Source organism: Mesoplodon bidens, assembly GCF_964165515.1.
Source record: "Mesoplodon bidens genome assembly, chromosome: 20".
NCBI classification, from domain to species: domain Eukaryota; kingdom Metazoa; phylum Chordata; class Mammalia; order Artiodactyla; family Ziphiidae; genus Mesoplodon; species Mesoplodon bidens.
The window spans coordinates 17,967,677-17,984,544 of NC_138181.1; the positions used below are offsets into that span (position 1 = coordinate 17,967,677).

A 16,868-nucleotide genomic window follows, 5' to 3' on the forward strand; every position below is an offset into this window, starting at 1 on the left:
GTTTTCTTCATATTCAAAGTATTGCTGTTTTAAACGTTCATGTACGTATCTCAGTGCATATGTGCAAGTGTTTTTCTATAGCGTATACATCTACATTAGGAATGTGCAACTTAATCCAAAGCCCATGTCAAACAGTTTTCCAAAGTGGTTGTGTCAGGTTACCTAATTACTCTACATCATTGCCAGTACGTATACTTCTTTTTTTTTTAAAAAATTATTTATTTATTTATTATTTTTGGTTACATTGGGTCTTCGTTGCTGCAGGTGGGCTTTCTCTAGTTGCAGTGAGCAGGGGCTACTCTTCATTGCAGTGCACGGGCTTCTCATTTGCGGTGGCTTCTCTTGTTGCAGAGCACGGGGTTCTAGGCGCACGGGCTTCAGTAGTTGTGGCACACGGGCTCAGTAGTTGTGGCTCACGGGCTCTAGAGCACAGGCTCAGTAGTTGTGGCGCACGGTCTTAGCTGCTCCGCGGCATGTGGGATCTTCCCAGACCAGGGCTCAAACCCGTGTCCCCTGCATCGGCAGGCAGATTCCCAACCACTGCGCCACCAGGGAAGTCCCACATCTCTATTTTCAAACATATTTCCACTACAGCTTACTGTAATTAAAAGGATAATCACAATAGTTATATAATTTAGAAATCTTCAACAGAGCTATTTTTTAACATTCTGTGAAAAAGAACTTCATGGTACGTTCCCAGTGATTATAACTTCATATATTGTTCATGAGCAACTTCTCATTAATAATCTGTTTTAACAATGGTATTTTCATGGTATTAGTTAACTATGAATGCTTTGTGCACATTTTACTTGCTAAATATGTGTTTTTATAAGTTCCTTTGTTATTACATGAAGTGCTTTATGAAATTTTAGGAATAAATCTCTATAATTATAAAAAGAAAATTTGCTTCTATTTTCCAGGTTTTTATTTATATTTATTATTTGCCAGCATATTTATTTCATAATGGAACAGGGGTAGTGGTTTGCTTTGGCTCCTGGGAAGGATTTTGTGCAGACTTTTTGATCTTTCCCCCCCGCCCTGTTTCTTTACCTTATTCCTCTTTCCTTTCCATTTTTGTTCTCCTGTGGTAGAGGGAAAAAGAAGCAAGTTAACAGTAGGTCGAGGGAGACAATTTTACCTAATAATGTATAGATTCTATTATTAAATATCTGCATATAGGAAATTAATATAAGAAATACCTAGTCTGTGAGCAACATGGTTTTGTTCCTATTTAATTTTTCTATTTCTTAGTATTTGTCAAAATTCAAATTTTTTATGGCAAATACTTATAATGGGTCTATAGGGCAGAATTTCATGCTACGTCATTTATACCTTATTGGTCAGTTACCCTCCTCTTCTCTTCTTGCTTTTTCTGCTGAGAACATACTTTAATCATCATTAGGTTATTTGATGGACTTTCAGTGAAAACCGCTTATGACATAGTTGACTTGCATTAATAGAGTTGCCTGAAGAAACACTTTTTGTTCCGTTTTTCCTTATTTTCTTATTATTTCCACAGAAAGAACACGGTCTCTGAATAACTGTACAGTGGCCAAAAGAATTGGAAAAGGAGAAGATGCTACTGTCATCTTTGAGCACTTCAGGAAACCTGTAGATCCATTTGTTCAGGAAAACTGTTCATGCAGTGCACTAAATTCAGAGATAAATCCTCACAACTCAGATATTTCTAACTCCTATGGAAATGTGCAAAATGAAAACATTTCTGTACTTGAAGCATACAGTGGACAGATGGAGCACAGTTCAGCAGAATGTAGAGACACTTCTCAAGTGCATGCATATGATTCAGGTCTTTCATTTATTCCCAGTGATACCAGAGAAAGTGTTAATAATGGTGACCTCTTAAATTTGACACATCCTAAAGATGTTTTAAGTGGTTTTGCTGCTGCTTTTCCCCTTCATAACAATATTGGCTCAAGCACAGTTATTACTTCAAAACTCCTCAAAGACCCAAGGCTGATGAAGAGAGAAGAAAGCATGGGAAAACATAATACTATTACAGGTTTAAATGAGATTTTGCCATTTGAGAAGAGTTTAGATTTTGCTAATTCAGAAATAAACCTATCATCTATGCCAACTAATCCTGCCTCGTCATCTGAAGTCATGCCTGGTGATCAGACTGTTCTCACTAATTATTTGGATTCCCCTTGCTTCAAAATTTCTTTGAATGATTCACAAACCCAGGCTCACAACATGGGCTCTAAGACCTATGATTGTACAGCTCCCAATAAAATTACCATGGCAGAACAGTGTAAGAGCCAGGATAATTTTTCCTTCCCAATGTGTGTGTCAAATGTAGTCTCAGAAGTTGAAACCCAAAAACACAGTGGAGAAAAAGCTCAGAGATCCCAGCAGAGAAGCAACATTCCACTTTTAATTGAACAAAATAGTGAGCCACATGACTCTTATGAATCAGTGAATACTTGTACAAAAGGGTATAATAGTCACATCTCTCCAGAATCACAGTCTTCTAATTTTAAAACTGTATATCAGACTGGTCACCAAATGCCTACACTTTTTCCACTCCAAAGCAAAGAAAGCATACATGAGTACATTCAAGATATTGGAAAGATGAGAAACTTCACTGGGCCAGAAGACAATTCCAAACATGAAGAAAAGCAAAATTTATGGAAAGAAAGTGATAATTCTTTTACTAATAAAACAAAAATCAGTCCAGTAGATAGTTACATTTCTTTGCATGAAGACGACAAAGAGAATGAGAATCTTGATTATTTGGTGGAAAATTGTGATCAAATATTAATTACTCAAGGGTTAGAAAAGCCAAAATCTTTCTTATCTACCACAGAGGAGAAGTATGAGCTAGATCACCTAGTATTGGAAATACAAAATCATCTTACTCCAAGACTGGAGAACCTTCCACAAAAGCATCCTCAGCACTCTTTAGAGTACAAAGATAACATTCATACAAGTTTTACCATTTCTCAAAAACGAATGGAACTGAAATTGGAAAAACCAGATCGAAACTGTGTTAGCGTTATGACTGATGCTTTCCAGGAAGCAAAAGACATTCCCCAGGCCAAACAACTACCGACTGTTACTTCATCTCATGACATTAAAACAGCTCCTAATACAAATTGCAACATAGCTAGAGAACATATATGTGTTAAAAGGAGAAATGGAAATGATCCAGTGTCCTTAGAGAACAGTGAAAGAGACTGCAAAGAAAATTCTCAAGTTAACAATAAAGGTCAAGATCACACTCAGTTCTGTAATTCACAGTTGAACAGTGATGTGCACCTGAATATTGATTGCAGAGAACAGAGAGATAATGATAAAGAAAACCAGAATGAGGCTGAAGTGGAAGACATTGCTTTGTCTATAGAAAACAACATAGGGAATATACATGGAGATGAGAAGCAGAGTTTTCATGCAAACAAAAATTTTACCACTGTAGATGAAAGGAGGGAGAATAAAGATTACAATAGCATAGAAATTCTGAGTTCTGAAGAATTTTCTACTACATTTAATTTGATTCAGGGAAAAAAATATGTGTCCACAGAATCTACATTATTAGAAAATGAAGATACCGTAACTGCCATAAAAGAAAAAGATATTCAAAATACTGGAAGGACTATAGAGCATTTGGTTTCCACAGCATTTCCCCAAATTGCAGGTTCTTCAGGGCATATAGCCTCACATGCTGTGGTTCAGATAGCTGATGCTCCAGTGCCTGCGTTAGGCACAAATCTCGAAGATCACCAAAGATACCAGTTTAAAGAAACTTCTTCTGAGAGTCCAGATTTTGGTTTGTTAGTAAAATATAGGGTTTCTGATTGTGAAACACATATGGATAAAAATCAGTTACACAACTCATTTCATCAGTCAGTAAGTGACAACTCAGTTCTTCAAAACATCAAATTGGATAATGAGATTGAAGTAGGATCAGAACGGAGTGACAATGCTTTTCTATCTCAACAGGACGCTTATAGCCATGGAAATGTACTCTATGAAGACTTCGGGGCCTCATACGAGGCTCTGAAGCCTCGCATCAATTGGAAAGGTCTGTTAGGAAGCACTAATGGGGAGACAGAAGTTTTGAAAAGCACCACAAGGAGGGAGAATAGCGATCAGCATTGCTCTGAGGAAAGTAATTTTTACTTCTCTACAGCAAAAAACAAAGCAGAGCTCTTCAACCCAATTTTACTTCCTGATCTAGAAGTTAGGATTACTAATGTATTTATGCAAGGATTCAATCCTGCTATTGAATCCCTTGCATTGAAAGATAATTTCTGCAAATATAGAACTGAAGCCATAAAATCAGAAATAAAGGAGGAGGAGGAAGAAGTTCCACGATTTGAAATTCATTCCCAGTGTTCTGGTGAAAATTCACATCATCCATCTGAAGGTGAATTTGGTAATGTAAGGCAAGAATCAGGACTAGTAAGTAAATCTGAAACCTCACTTTCTTTTGACTTGAGTCATAATACACACTTGAATCATGTGTCTGAAAAGCAAAACAAGGGACCTTTGCTTACTGAACCTTCTAATGTCACAGCAGTAAATAACGAAAGCAGGCGTTCCTTTACAAAGTCAAAAAACGATTGTAATGATACTAGAAGTAAAAAGGACACAGAATCAAGAATTAGCAAAAGAAAGCCACATACACGTTTTAGGGACCAGAATATACCACATAAAGATTTAAGACATCACGAGATTTGTGGGAATAGGAGGAGGCTAACCAGTCAGGACTTGTTGGAATGTTTTTCTTCATTATCCCAAGGACGAATTGAAACCTTTTCACGGTCAGAAAAACACATTAGGAGTGCCCTGGATATTCTAACTAGCGAAGCATCTTTATGCAAAAGCAGATGTCTTTCCAGAAAACTTGACAGAGCTGTTCTTCACTTAAAAAAAGCTCATAGAAGAGTTCACACGTCTTTGCAGCTTACAGCTAAAGTGGGAGAAAAAAGAAAGGGCCCTTTACCAAAAGCATATGCAGTAATATGCAATAATTTCTGGGAAAGTTGTGACCTTCAAGGTTATAGTTCTGTGTCTGAAAGAAGATATTACTCCACTAAGCAATTTTTGTCAAAAAGAAAATACGACAAACCTGGAGAGAAAAGGGCTTTGGGATTTGAAGTTGATAAATCATTAACTCATGTATCAAACCACAAGTCTTATAAAACAAGTGGAGAGAGAGTCACAAAGTGCCTTTCTGAGAAAAAAGTGTCCGGTGTCTCCAGAAGTCCCACCACTATTTGCATGAGAGGATATTGTGATCGAGAGTATCCTGAACCACAGTTAGCCCTCTGTTCCACATCCCAAAGTACAAGTCCGTCAGCTTATAGCACTAGCAGTTTGAGAAATCCCAGATCATCAGAACTTCAGCCCTTTTCTAGAAAAACTGGGTTTCTCTCTTCCCCAGACTGCCCAGATGAGAAACTAACTAAAAAAGAAAATCAAATCGATGCAGAGTTTTTATCTAACGTTAGTAAATATGAAAAGCTTAAGAACCATTCAGCACATGGTAATATTAAGAGTACAACAAAAGAAAACAATTCTGAAGCTAATGAAGTAATAAGTAAAAGGAATTCAGTAACTTGCATAAAAGAAAGCAACGTAAATTTTAGCATGGACAAAAATTATGATGCAACTTGTTTAGCCCACACAAAGGTAAAAACTATTTCAGTCTTAGAATCAAGTGTGACGCATGTTTTTAACATTGATATCAACAAACCAAATAACCTTATTTTATCTGGTTGTACAAGAAACCTGGAAGTAAATTTTCCTATAGAAAAATGGACAGCTCCTAATGAGAGCTCCAAACCAGGCATTATTACAGGAAACTTCCTTATGGACCCATTAAATCTAACTCTGATAAAAACCAAAAAGTGTAACAGTATTCCTCAATCGTTATCAGCCACTCTAGTGACAGACACCGAGGAAGAATCTTCACAATCTTACCTGAATAAACAGAGCATTTTTGCTGTAGATTCTTCAGCAGTGTCTACCATTGTACCACACTGTCAACAAGGATGTGCTGGAAAGGAGCTGCTAAAGACAGAACATTGCTCTTCAAGTAATTGCTTCCACATAGACGGGAATGGAACAAATGTTATTGAGAATTCTGAGTTGGATTTCACATCAGTAACTGAAGAAAGTAAGGACAATATGATGAAACCATTTTCCAATGATAGTTTTCTGCTCTTAAAAGATAACATAAAGGGTTCGTCTTCCCCAAAATGTACTGCAAAGAAAGACATTCAGGACAGAAAAATGTGGAAAGATAAACAAGCAGAGAAAGCAAAAGATTCATTTCACAAAAACATGGATGAAGGATCAAGTGTTAAGACTGAGTACAAAAATCAAAAGAATAAGACATTAGAAGAATTCTCCTACTTAAGTGAGAAAACAGTTAAAAACAACTTGATTGATTCTCATTTGAGCATTAAAGATGCTACTGAGGCAGTCTCTTTGAGTAACACTGCTTCTAATCAGCTTAACAAAAGAGAGAAAGAGAAGGGAAAAGTTAGTCATGACTCTCAGTCTGACTCCACAATGCACTCAGGAAGAGCCTGTAATTCCAAACCAGGCATTACAGGAATGAATCATATGCCTCTTCTACATGCCCACTCTGAAACCTCCAATATCCCTCCTCCTCCGAAGATGCCTACATCATACATGAATGAATTAAAAGAAGAACATTGCTTAACTAATAATTTGGCTCCTATAGCTAAGATAGCTCAAATTTTGAAGAGGGCAGATGAAGCATCATCTTTGCAGATTCTACAGGAAGAAACTAAAGTTTGTCAAAATATTCTCCCTTTATTTGTTGAAGCTTTTGAAAGAAAACAAGAATGTTCATTTAAACAAATCTTGATATCAAGAGACCTGTTGGTAGAACAAAACCTGTGGAATAACTGCAGACACAAATTAAAACCGTGTGCTCTTGACTCCTTGGTAGAACTCCAAATGATGATGGAAACTATTCAGTTCATTGAAAACAAAACAAGGCTCTTAGGAGGTGAGCCAACATTCCGAAGCTTGCTTTGGTATGATGAGACATTGTACAGTGAGCTGCTTGGCAGACCACGTGGGTTTCAACAACAATCCAATTTCTATCCTGCTTTTCAAAGCAGGTTAAAATATCTTGCATTCTGTGAGTTGCAAAACTATCATGATCAGTTGGTTGAAGTGTTTGAAGAAACCAAAAGGAAAATCAGTTCATACTACATGTTCTTAAAATACAAACGACAGATTAATGAGTGTGAGGCAATAATGAAACATTGTTCTGATTGCTTTGACTTTTCTCTTTCTGTTCCATTTACCTGTGGAGTTAACTTTGGAGATAGTTTAGGAGACCTAGAATCCTTGAGAAAAAGTACATTAAATCTGATCAGTATATATGCGGACTCTCCCCAAAATGATTCCTGTCCAGGAAAACAAGACCATCTATGGATTATTATAGAAATGATCTCCTCAAAAGTTAATTTTATCAAGAACAATGAGGCATTAAGTATTAAAATATCTCTTTATGGTCTGGAACATATCTTTTTTGATGCTGCAAAAAGTCTCGTTTGGAAAGAAAAGAGAGAGTCTTTCTGTAAAAAATACTCAGGAAAGAACAGCAAAGAAATACTACTCGAAATGAATCAACATGCTTTTTCTAAGTTGCAGAAGATATATGATACGTTGTCTAAAGATTTAAGCAGTGAATGCATTTCTAGTACTGAGCTTGAGAATACTATGATTACTTCCAGAAAGTCAAATGCTCTAGTAAACAAAGCAACAATTAGCATAGAAAACTCTAGGTTTAACAGTACTTTGCTTTCACATCCAGATATCTGTTGTATTAGTGAAATATTGGATCAAGCTGAATTTGCAGACTTTAAAAAACTACGGGAACTCACTTTGAGATGTACCGATCACTTAGAAATTTTAAAAAAATACTTTCAGTTGCTGCAAGAAGATAACATAGATAATATATTTATCACACAAGAAAATGTTTTGGACATAGTGAAAAACGACAACCATGAGGCAGTAATTTTAAAACCTGCGGCCATTGAAACCTATATTGAAGTCGTCATGCTCTCAGAAACAGTTCACTTTCTTAAAAACTCAATGGCGAAGAAACTAGACAAACAGAGGTTTCGAGGTATGCTTTGGTTTGATTTGTCACTTCTTCCTGAACTGATTCAGTGCCAAGAAAAAATGACTTCTTTCTCATTTCTTAAAGATAATTCAACAAACTGTCTTTGGAAAGTGATAGAGACTGCTATATCTGAACATGAGAAAGATCTGGATATTATCTACAAATATAATGAAGCTGTTAATTGCTCCTATGCTCTTCATTTGCTCTCAAGAGAACTTGAAGAACTTTCAGAAATAAAAACACTTCTAAAGAAGTCTGAGTATTCTGTTTCCACATACATTGACTTTGTGCCATGTATAGCATCCATAAATTACGGAAGCACTGTGACAGAGTTAGAATACAACTACAGTCAGTTTTCCACCCTGCTCACAAATGTGATGGCTGCCCCTCGGAAGGACTTAGGGAAAATGGCCCATATTATGAAAGTCATGAAAACTATTGAACATATGAAGATAATATGTGCTAAAAATGCTAAATTAACCACTTCCTTTATCCTGTGGCAAATGCGACATAACAGAAAGAAGACTTTCCACCTGGAGAGAAAGGAAGAAATGAATATTCATGTAAAACCTAGGAAGAATATCAACAAGTCCAGTACTTGTGTGAATGTGCCCTCAATTTCACAGTACATAATGAAAAACGTTTCAAATTCCCCTAAAAAACGACCTTTCACTGTAGACAAATGTGAAGACCCTCAAGAGGAACAAGAGGAAAATACTACTGTTTCCAGTTGTAAAAAACAAAAGGTAACAAATGTTTTAAGCGAAACCTATGTAGGTATTCTTTTTGAGAACAAGTCTACTCTTTAAGCAAACAAGTACGTAGTTTGCAGAATTGTAAAAACTGAGAATGCTTTACTGCCTTGCAAAATGAATTTACTAACAACTATTGGATTAAACAATCCATATTATCTATAAAATGATATGAATGATTTGTATATGTGAGAGATAGCCTTGCAAATGTCTACTTTTAAACTTACAAATTAATTATTTTATTTAGAAAACACTTCTTGGAAGGGTGTGAATTTTAATAACGGCTTAAGGAAAAGTCCATATAATGAATGTGAGTTAAGCAAGTGACCAAGTATTTATTGAGTAGCTTCTGTATAATGAGGCTATACTTAATGTTGTGGATATTAAAAATTGACAGTGGAGTCTGTGTTCTTGACCATTATCATCCACACAGAGAAATAGTACAGATATTTTAAAATAGACGATTATGAAGGAGTTAGTCCTGCATAAGTACATTTTATTTAACAAATTTTATATAGCATTTATTAAATACTTGGCAGCGTTCTAATGAATGTACAAACATTAACTTTTTCTCTTCTTCACAGAATGCTTATGATGTAGGCACTGTTACTATCTTATTAAAAAGTACAGAAACTGAGGCATAGAAAGGTTAAATAACTTTCCCAAGGTCACAAAGTTAGTAAAGGGAAGCGCTTAGATATAAAACAAGGCAGTCTAGCTCCAGAGCCCATATTAATAATTGCCCCTACTCCACCCTCAGAGACTACTCAAAATTTTTTGAGAATTTCTCATTTCAGAAGTGAAGAAAGAGAGACCTATACGCAAAATGAAGAGTAGGATTCTTTCTCAGCTTACTCTAATTGTATTCGTTAGTTAAACTCTAGTTCTAGAGACTAGGAAACAAATCATTTATTGCACTGTGTTTGTGGGAAAATGCTTAATTAACAACCAGTTTATAAACATACTTCCAAAACACAAGAACAACACAAGTTGTGTACTCCACATCAAGAGTAAAATGAAGGTATTACTAAAAAGGTGTTGTAAGTATAGAGAAGAAAAGCAAAATCTTTTAAAAATAGAGATTTGTTCATTGATTTCATAGAAGGACACAGATCAAAGCTTTTCCTTAAAGGAAAAAATGTTATCAGATGAAGGTAAAAAAATGAAGAAGGTATCCAAGCTATGGAAAATAATGTGACCAAAGACACAATGCTTATTGACATTATTTGAGAAATGGGTTTAAAATTAAGTCTGGAACAAACATTTTAACTTAGTGGACAGAAGTAAGCTAAAGATGGAGAAGCATATCGTTTCAGATAACAGAATGTTCTAAATATAGGCCTGAAGAGTTTGAACTCGTTCTGTACGTATTGAAGGGTAGTGTCCTGTAAACTGTGTTTTCTCAGTGATTTTAAAGAGTAGAGATTTTGAGTATAGTTAGAAGTAGTAAGTCATCTGGGTCTTAGAAAGAGGTGCTGTTTTACAGAATAGGAAAGGAAAATCCATACTTGACAGACATTACTTAACAGTGGCACTGAGTGACTGGTTGATTAAAAAGGGCATAAAATAGGAAGCAGTCATAAATAGACGTGTTGTAAGATGTGGGTAAAAAGAATGTTGCAGATTGCTTTTTTAAAAAGTTTCTCCAAACATTTATGAAATATGGGAAGTCCAGCAGAGTCACTGAGTTTTGAAGGAGAGGATCATTAATGAATATAGTTTCAGACAGTGCATTTTAGATGATGACAGAACAAGCAATTGCAAATGTCTGATAATTAAAATAATAAATATTGTACTGTAAACCATCAACAATGTAGCTTTTCTCTGTATTTTTTAAACATAGGTTAACGTGAAAGATGTCACAAAAATCAACAGAGAAAAGGCAACATTCAAGCATCCAAGGTAGGAGTTGCCATCATCCCTGTCTGAAGAAAAACTAAACAAAACTGAGCACATATTAAGGAACAAGACTAAAACCTTTATTTATTACCTCTGTTGGGTTATACATGTAACTTAGGGGAGAAGAGTTAGCTAAGGAGGGAGAAGTTTCAGATTATGCAGTGTCTTAGGTAAGGCCTAAGGAGTTTGAATTTCATTCTGTAAGGATTGAAAGGTAATATCCTGTGAAATGCGTTTTCACAGTGATTTAAAGGGTAAGGAGATTCTAAGTACAGTTAAAAGTAGTATGTCAGCCAGGGCTTAGAAAAGAGTGACGCTTTACAGAATAAGAAGGTAAAAGTCATATTTGATAGACATTATTTAATGAATTGATGGGGCTTAGCGACTGGCTTATTACTTAAAAGGGCGTAGAATGGGGCAAGTGATTCGATTTTTTTAAACTTGTGGATTTTATAGACCTGTCAAATTTCAAGACTGGCTAACAAGATAAAAATTGACAAGTTTTATTCCTAAGTGGGAGCTTAGTCAAACACACTCACATAAGTATACTACTGTTTCATGAAAGGATGTATTACCACCACAATATAGAAAGAACATGATTTCAGAATAAAGGCTAATTCTTTAAATTCTTTTTGAATTAGTTATTTTTATTAAAAACCCACTACATTATTTATGTTTTTCTCATTTTGACATGAAGTGGCACCACTGGACTTGTTGACCATCTCTTGTTTCATTCAACTCTGTAAGATTTTCAATTTATGACAAGCTTCATTTTTTACCATCTTTTTCTCCATCCTATGAAGGAAAATGAATAATATGAACTAAAAGAAGATAAGCATTCTCATTTCTGTCTTATTTGGTTTTGCTTCTCTAAATGTAATCTTTAGGGCTTCCCTGGTGGCAGCACAATGGTTAAGAATCCACCTGCCAATGCAGGGGGACACAGGTTCCAGCCCTGGTCTGGGAAGGTCCCACGTGCCGCAGAGCAACTAAGCCCGCACGCCACAACTACTGAGCCTGTGCTCTAGAGCCTGCGAGCCACAACTACTGAAGCCCGTGCGCCTAGAGCCCATGCTCTGCAACAAGAGAAGCCACCACAGTGAGAAGCCCGCACACCACAACGAAGAGTAGCCCCCATTCACCCCAACTAGAGAGAGCCTGTGCGCAGCAATGAAGACCCAACAGAGCCAAAAATAAATAAATTAATTAATTTTTTAAAAAATTAAATATGATCTTTAATTTACTACATTTCTACAGTCTTTTTCCTGGCACAGATGACTCTTTAAATAATTGTGTAGTGGCATAAGGATGAATAAGCTATCAGAGGCATAAAATAAACCAGTTCTGTAATCATCTTAGTTTTGTAACTAAGATGATTTGTTTTACTTAGTTTACAAAACTAAGTTTTGCAAGTATAGGTAGTATTTGCTGCTCAAAGAATCAAACTGTGCCTCACCTAGCAGGAAAATGAATTCTAATATAAGGTTAATATAAGGTGCCATGGTCATGGAAGAACATCCTCTAAGAGAGTGGGTAAAAGGATAGATCATACAGGCAGCTGTCAATCTATAAGGTTGAGACATCACTGAAACATCATTAGAAATGTGATGAAGTCAAAATTGTCCTTTCTGGAAACTGTCCAAGTATTCTGTTGGGTTGGATGATGATGTAGGTTGTCATTCAAGTGCCTTTTAAGGAGGCTGGATTAAGTAAAATAGGGGCTTTTAGTTTCGTGAGTGGGATATACAAATTCCAGGCCAAAGGTTAATTTCTCTTGACTGTGGAGGAATGGTTCCTTTTTTCTTTCAACATGTTCTTTTCCACTTGTAATTCGAAGAATCTGATGAGACACCAAAAACATATAATTGCCCTGGAGACCTGTGTTAACTGTCTGGCTCTAGACCGTCAATAATGAATGCTTCCTTCACCCTGCTTGAGACTGTCTAAATTTAGATAGGAATGCCAAGGATATTCACTTGGCAAGAAATTTTCGAAGTCTGCTTTTCCTACTCTCGACCGTGAACAGACAAAATATCTCAGTACTTTGTGACAAGATAGTCTTTTGGGGGTAGGGGTCACAGCTAGTGGTTTCACCAGCTGTATATGGCCATTTGCAAGTAAAGAATATTGTCAATAGGTTGGAGGTATCTGAATTAGAAACTACTGCAAAAAAATTGAAATCAGGAAGTGTCCAAAGCGTAAAATAATTTATTACAATATTGGCAGCACTCAGTATTTTCAGATGTATTGGAAATATATTTGAAGTGTGGAATATATCACCTTCAGCAAGAAAAGTATCTAAATTCAAACCAAGGGAGGAAAACTGGAGAAATACGTTTCTTGTATAGTGCCAATACAAAGAGGAAAATGTGAATCTTAAGAATTCTTTTCCTAAATAAAATTTTCAAATATATATATTGAAATTTTGTGACTCTGTATATTTAAAGTTGTTTGTATGTGTGTTACACTTAATAGGACTATGAGATCTCATCCCGAAAGTGAAAATGAAACAGGACCAAGTTCATCTGACAATCTGAAAAGAAACCATGTCTCTCCAAAAAAAGTTGAAATTCAGTGATCACTACCTGGCTCACTTTTACCTTTAAAGAACCTAAAAGACACTTGTATGTCAAAGTTAGAGGGAAAAATAGATTTAACTAATATTTCATCTGCTACTTCAGAAGATTTCAGTGGACAACAGGGAAGCTTAAATAACATGAAGGAAAGAAATGTAAATTTTAGTGTTGCTGAAACAAAAAGTGATAAGATTGTTCTCCTTTGGCAATTTCTGACCAAAAACGTGTAGATGGCACATTTTCAAAAGACCAGGAGATACCTTCTCAGAAATTTCTTAAGAATTCCTCAGATCCTGCAGAGAAATCTTGTCTCTCAGACATAAAACCAGAAACTGGTGCTTCTCTTCTGCCTAATGCACCAGTGCTCTCAAAGCCTATTTTCTATTTTGTGAGGGATATCAATGCCAATTTAGAAATGAATGACACTGACTTTGAACCTCAAGATAATGAAATATTAAATTCATCCATTAAAAATTCTAAATGCACCAGTTCTCCAGAACCCATACATATCCAGAACAAAATTCCTGTTCTGCAAATAAAATACAACCTGCAAAAACTGAGTCAAAAGAGAAATATAAGAAGGATACATTGAATTCCAGTACTACACCTGTTGAAGCATCTGAGAACGTGACCCTTAATGTAAATCAAACAGTAGAATATTCTTTTTCTGAACAATAGAATTCAAAAGTTTTAACTCAGAATGCTGCCACATATTGGAATGAAATTCCACAGTCTGCATGTACCCCAGTATATAATTCTTCTGAGCAGTCATTTGGAACTTCATATCCTTACTCTTCTTGGTGTGTTTATCGTTACAGCAGCAGCAATGGCAGTTCCATTACCCCGACATACCAGGGAATAACATCCTATGAAGTACAGCCACCTCCTTTTGGGATGTTGACTGCAGTTACAGGTACTGTTCAAAATACACATTCTAATCTTTTGTACTCTCAATATTTTGGTTACTTTGCTGGGGAACGACAGGCAAATGACTTTGCCAGTGAGTGGACATTTTCAATCTCAAATGCCTGTTTACAGTTTTCAGCAACCAATTTTTTCACAGTATGTTTCCCATCAACCGGTCGCTGCATACCCTTGCTCTCCTGATTTGGGTGTGCTTCCAAAAGTTCCTTGGACTTAACGGTGAGTTTCACAAGTTCAGTACTTGCTTCGTAGAGCTTTCACTTTTACCTTTGTACATTTATGTAAGTGGAATTTACAACAAGTGGTGATAGATGGCACATTTTTCTGTGTAGACTTGTAGAATTGTTTAAAATCAGGCAGAGTTGAATTACATTGTCAGTGGAAAACTAGTTGTCAAAGACTGAGAGAAAAACAATTGGTAATATCACTAAATATGTCCTTCAATAAAACCCAACTTCAAGGAATAATAGTTAAAGTAAATTATAGTTATTGAAATATGATGCAACCATTGAAGGGTTTATAAAAGTTTTTAATGACAGTTTTTAAAACTATATTGTATAAATTTACTTACATAAATAAAGAAATGCATACAGATACGGAAATAAAGTACACTAACATTTTAACTTGTCTCCCTGTGAGTGATAAAATTTGGAGTTTGTGGAGAGTGTTGTTCATTATTTTCTAGATTTCATATTGTGAACATACATTTTTTGATAAACGAAGGAAAAAAATAGAGTAAATAGGTGGAAAAAGGAACTTCAATCAGATAGTATCTAATAACAGTATTCTAATGTAGTATCGTGGCATAAGTAAATGGAGTTAATTGAAATGTGTTAGTAGAACAACTTGGTAGTTTGCCACGGGGACTTGAAATTTTTTCTCTGAAACACAATTCTGTTTATAGAATATCATGATTAGAATATAATTTTTAATTAAGTTGACATGTATATTTACCATATAGTTAAAGCAAAATTTTAAAACAGTTATTAATAATTCTACAAAAACTACATTAGCACCCAAATATTCTACCAACAGAGGTAAAATGTACTGTGTATAAAGTTAATCATCTCGGGCCTCCCTGGTGGCACAGTGGTTGAGAGTCCGCCTGCCGATGCAGGGGATACGGGTTCGTGCCCCGGTCCGGGAGGATCCCATATGCCGCGGAGCGGCTGGGCCCGTGAGCCATGGCCGCTGGGCCTGCGCGTCCGGAGCCTGTGCTCCGCGGCGGGAGGGGCCGCAGCAGTGAGAGGCCCGCGTACCGCAAAACAAAAATAAAAATAAAGTTAATCATCTCTTAATGTCTTGAACAGAGAAATGCAAGGAATTTCTTTAAATTGAAAAGTTGTTTCTCAAGGAAAATCAGTTTTGTAGGTTGTGTGTGTCTGTATATATATAAGGTGAAAAATACCACATGCAAATTCAGCCAAAAAATATTTTTAAAGCTTTGATTTGGCTTTTTGCCTCAACTTGGTGTTAACTACAGTATAAAAGAAGGAAGAAAACCTATTAAAACCAACAAGGTTTTGTATTCATTAAAATATTTAGAGAGTTCAATAAATGTGCTGAATTGTATTTTTTAAAAAGTTCTTTCTCAGTCCTGGGTTATCTTACAAACTAATAAGTAGAAAAAATTAATTGAATTAATTAATTCCTTAGTCTGAATTGGACAAGAAGCAGGCTGTTAGTATAGTTCTATTTCTAATTAAGAAACCTTTTGACAGCAGCATCTCTACATTGGAGTTGCCACTGGTGCCCTATAACCTGTGGGATAAAATTCAAATACTTTAGCTTGGAACACAGGGCCCTTGACAGCCCTGCATAGACAGCCGCATTTCCCACCACTTCCACCTCTGTATTCAAGCCCCATTGAACTTCTTACTCTGTTTTCTCATGTGAGAATGCCTTTTCTACTTCCACAGTATTTTTGTGTGCATTTCTCACATATGAGTATTTTGTGGTGGTGTAATTATCTATGTATCCTTTCCTTCCCTCCCTGCCCCACTAAATGAGTTTAAACAGGACTAGAAATTTTTCAGCTAAATCATAGCCTGAAGAAAAACTATAAAGGAGATGAGAAAGCAGGGGCAGGGTATATGACTGCTTTTTCCTTTTTGATTAATATATTGCTGTAGCTGCTGTAATGATAAATGCATCAAGCATAATAGATGCGGCAAACCTCCAAATTAAAGACCTTTTAATTTTTGAAATAGGAAATCTTGAATGAAATTGTTTCATAAAGGTCTCGTGGTTTGAGCTTTCTTTTGTTCTTAATAATTAAGCTGTTTGTGATGCTAAGAAAGCTATCTGGAATCAAATCCAGCTTTGATTCTCAAAAATTTTAATTGTTGTTTCTTTGGTTGTATTACAACGAACTACATCCTTCTGAAGATGTGAAAATCCCTATGACCCACTTCCAACTGTTGTGCTCATGATACTTGTATTCAGCACCATAATGGAACTAAAGGAAGGGCTGAGAGAGCCCTGTGTGCGGGCCACATTACATCCTTTATTCTGTTTAATTCTCACAAGATATGTGAGAGAGTTGCAAGGATGTTATTGCTCTTTTACAGATGAGGAAACTACTCT

The 16,868-nt window shown here is 35.9% G+C and overlaps 1 protein-coding gene across 1 annotated transcript in view; it reads left to right on the forward strand.

Moving 5' to 3' along the window:
• Positions 1–14,499, forward strand: part of TEX15 (testis expressed 15, meiosis and synapsis associated) — a gene marked incomplete at its 3' end in the record, with an annotated part of 43,339 nt that extends 28,840 nt beyond the window's left edge. The window contains 8 exon segments of the mRNA XM_081220911.1: positions 1,520–8,877; positions 10,727–10,785; positions 13,258–13,357; positions 13,361–13,544; positions 13,547–13,888; positions 13,891–14,033; positions 14,037–14,353; positions 14,355–14,499. Coding sequence (XP_081077037.1) covers positions 1,520–8,877; positions 10,727–10,785; positions 13,258–13,357; positions 13,361–13,544; positions 13,547–13,888; positions 13,891–14,033; positions 14,037–14,353; positions 14,355–14,499 — 8,648 coding nt within the window.
• Between the last annotated feature and the right edge of the window lie 2,369 nt (positions 14,500–16,868).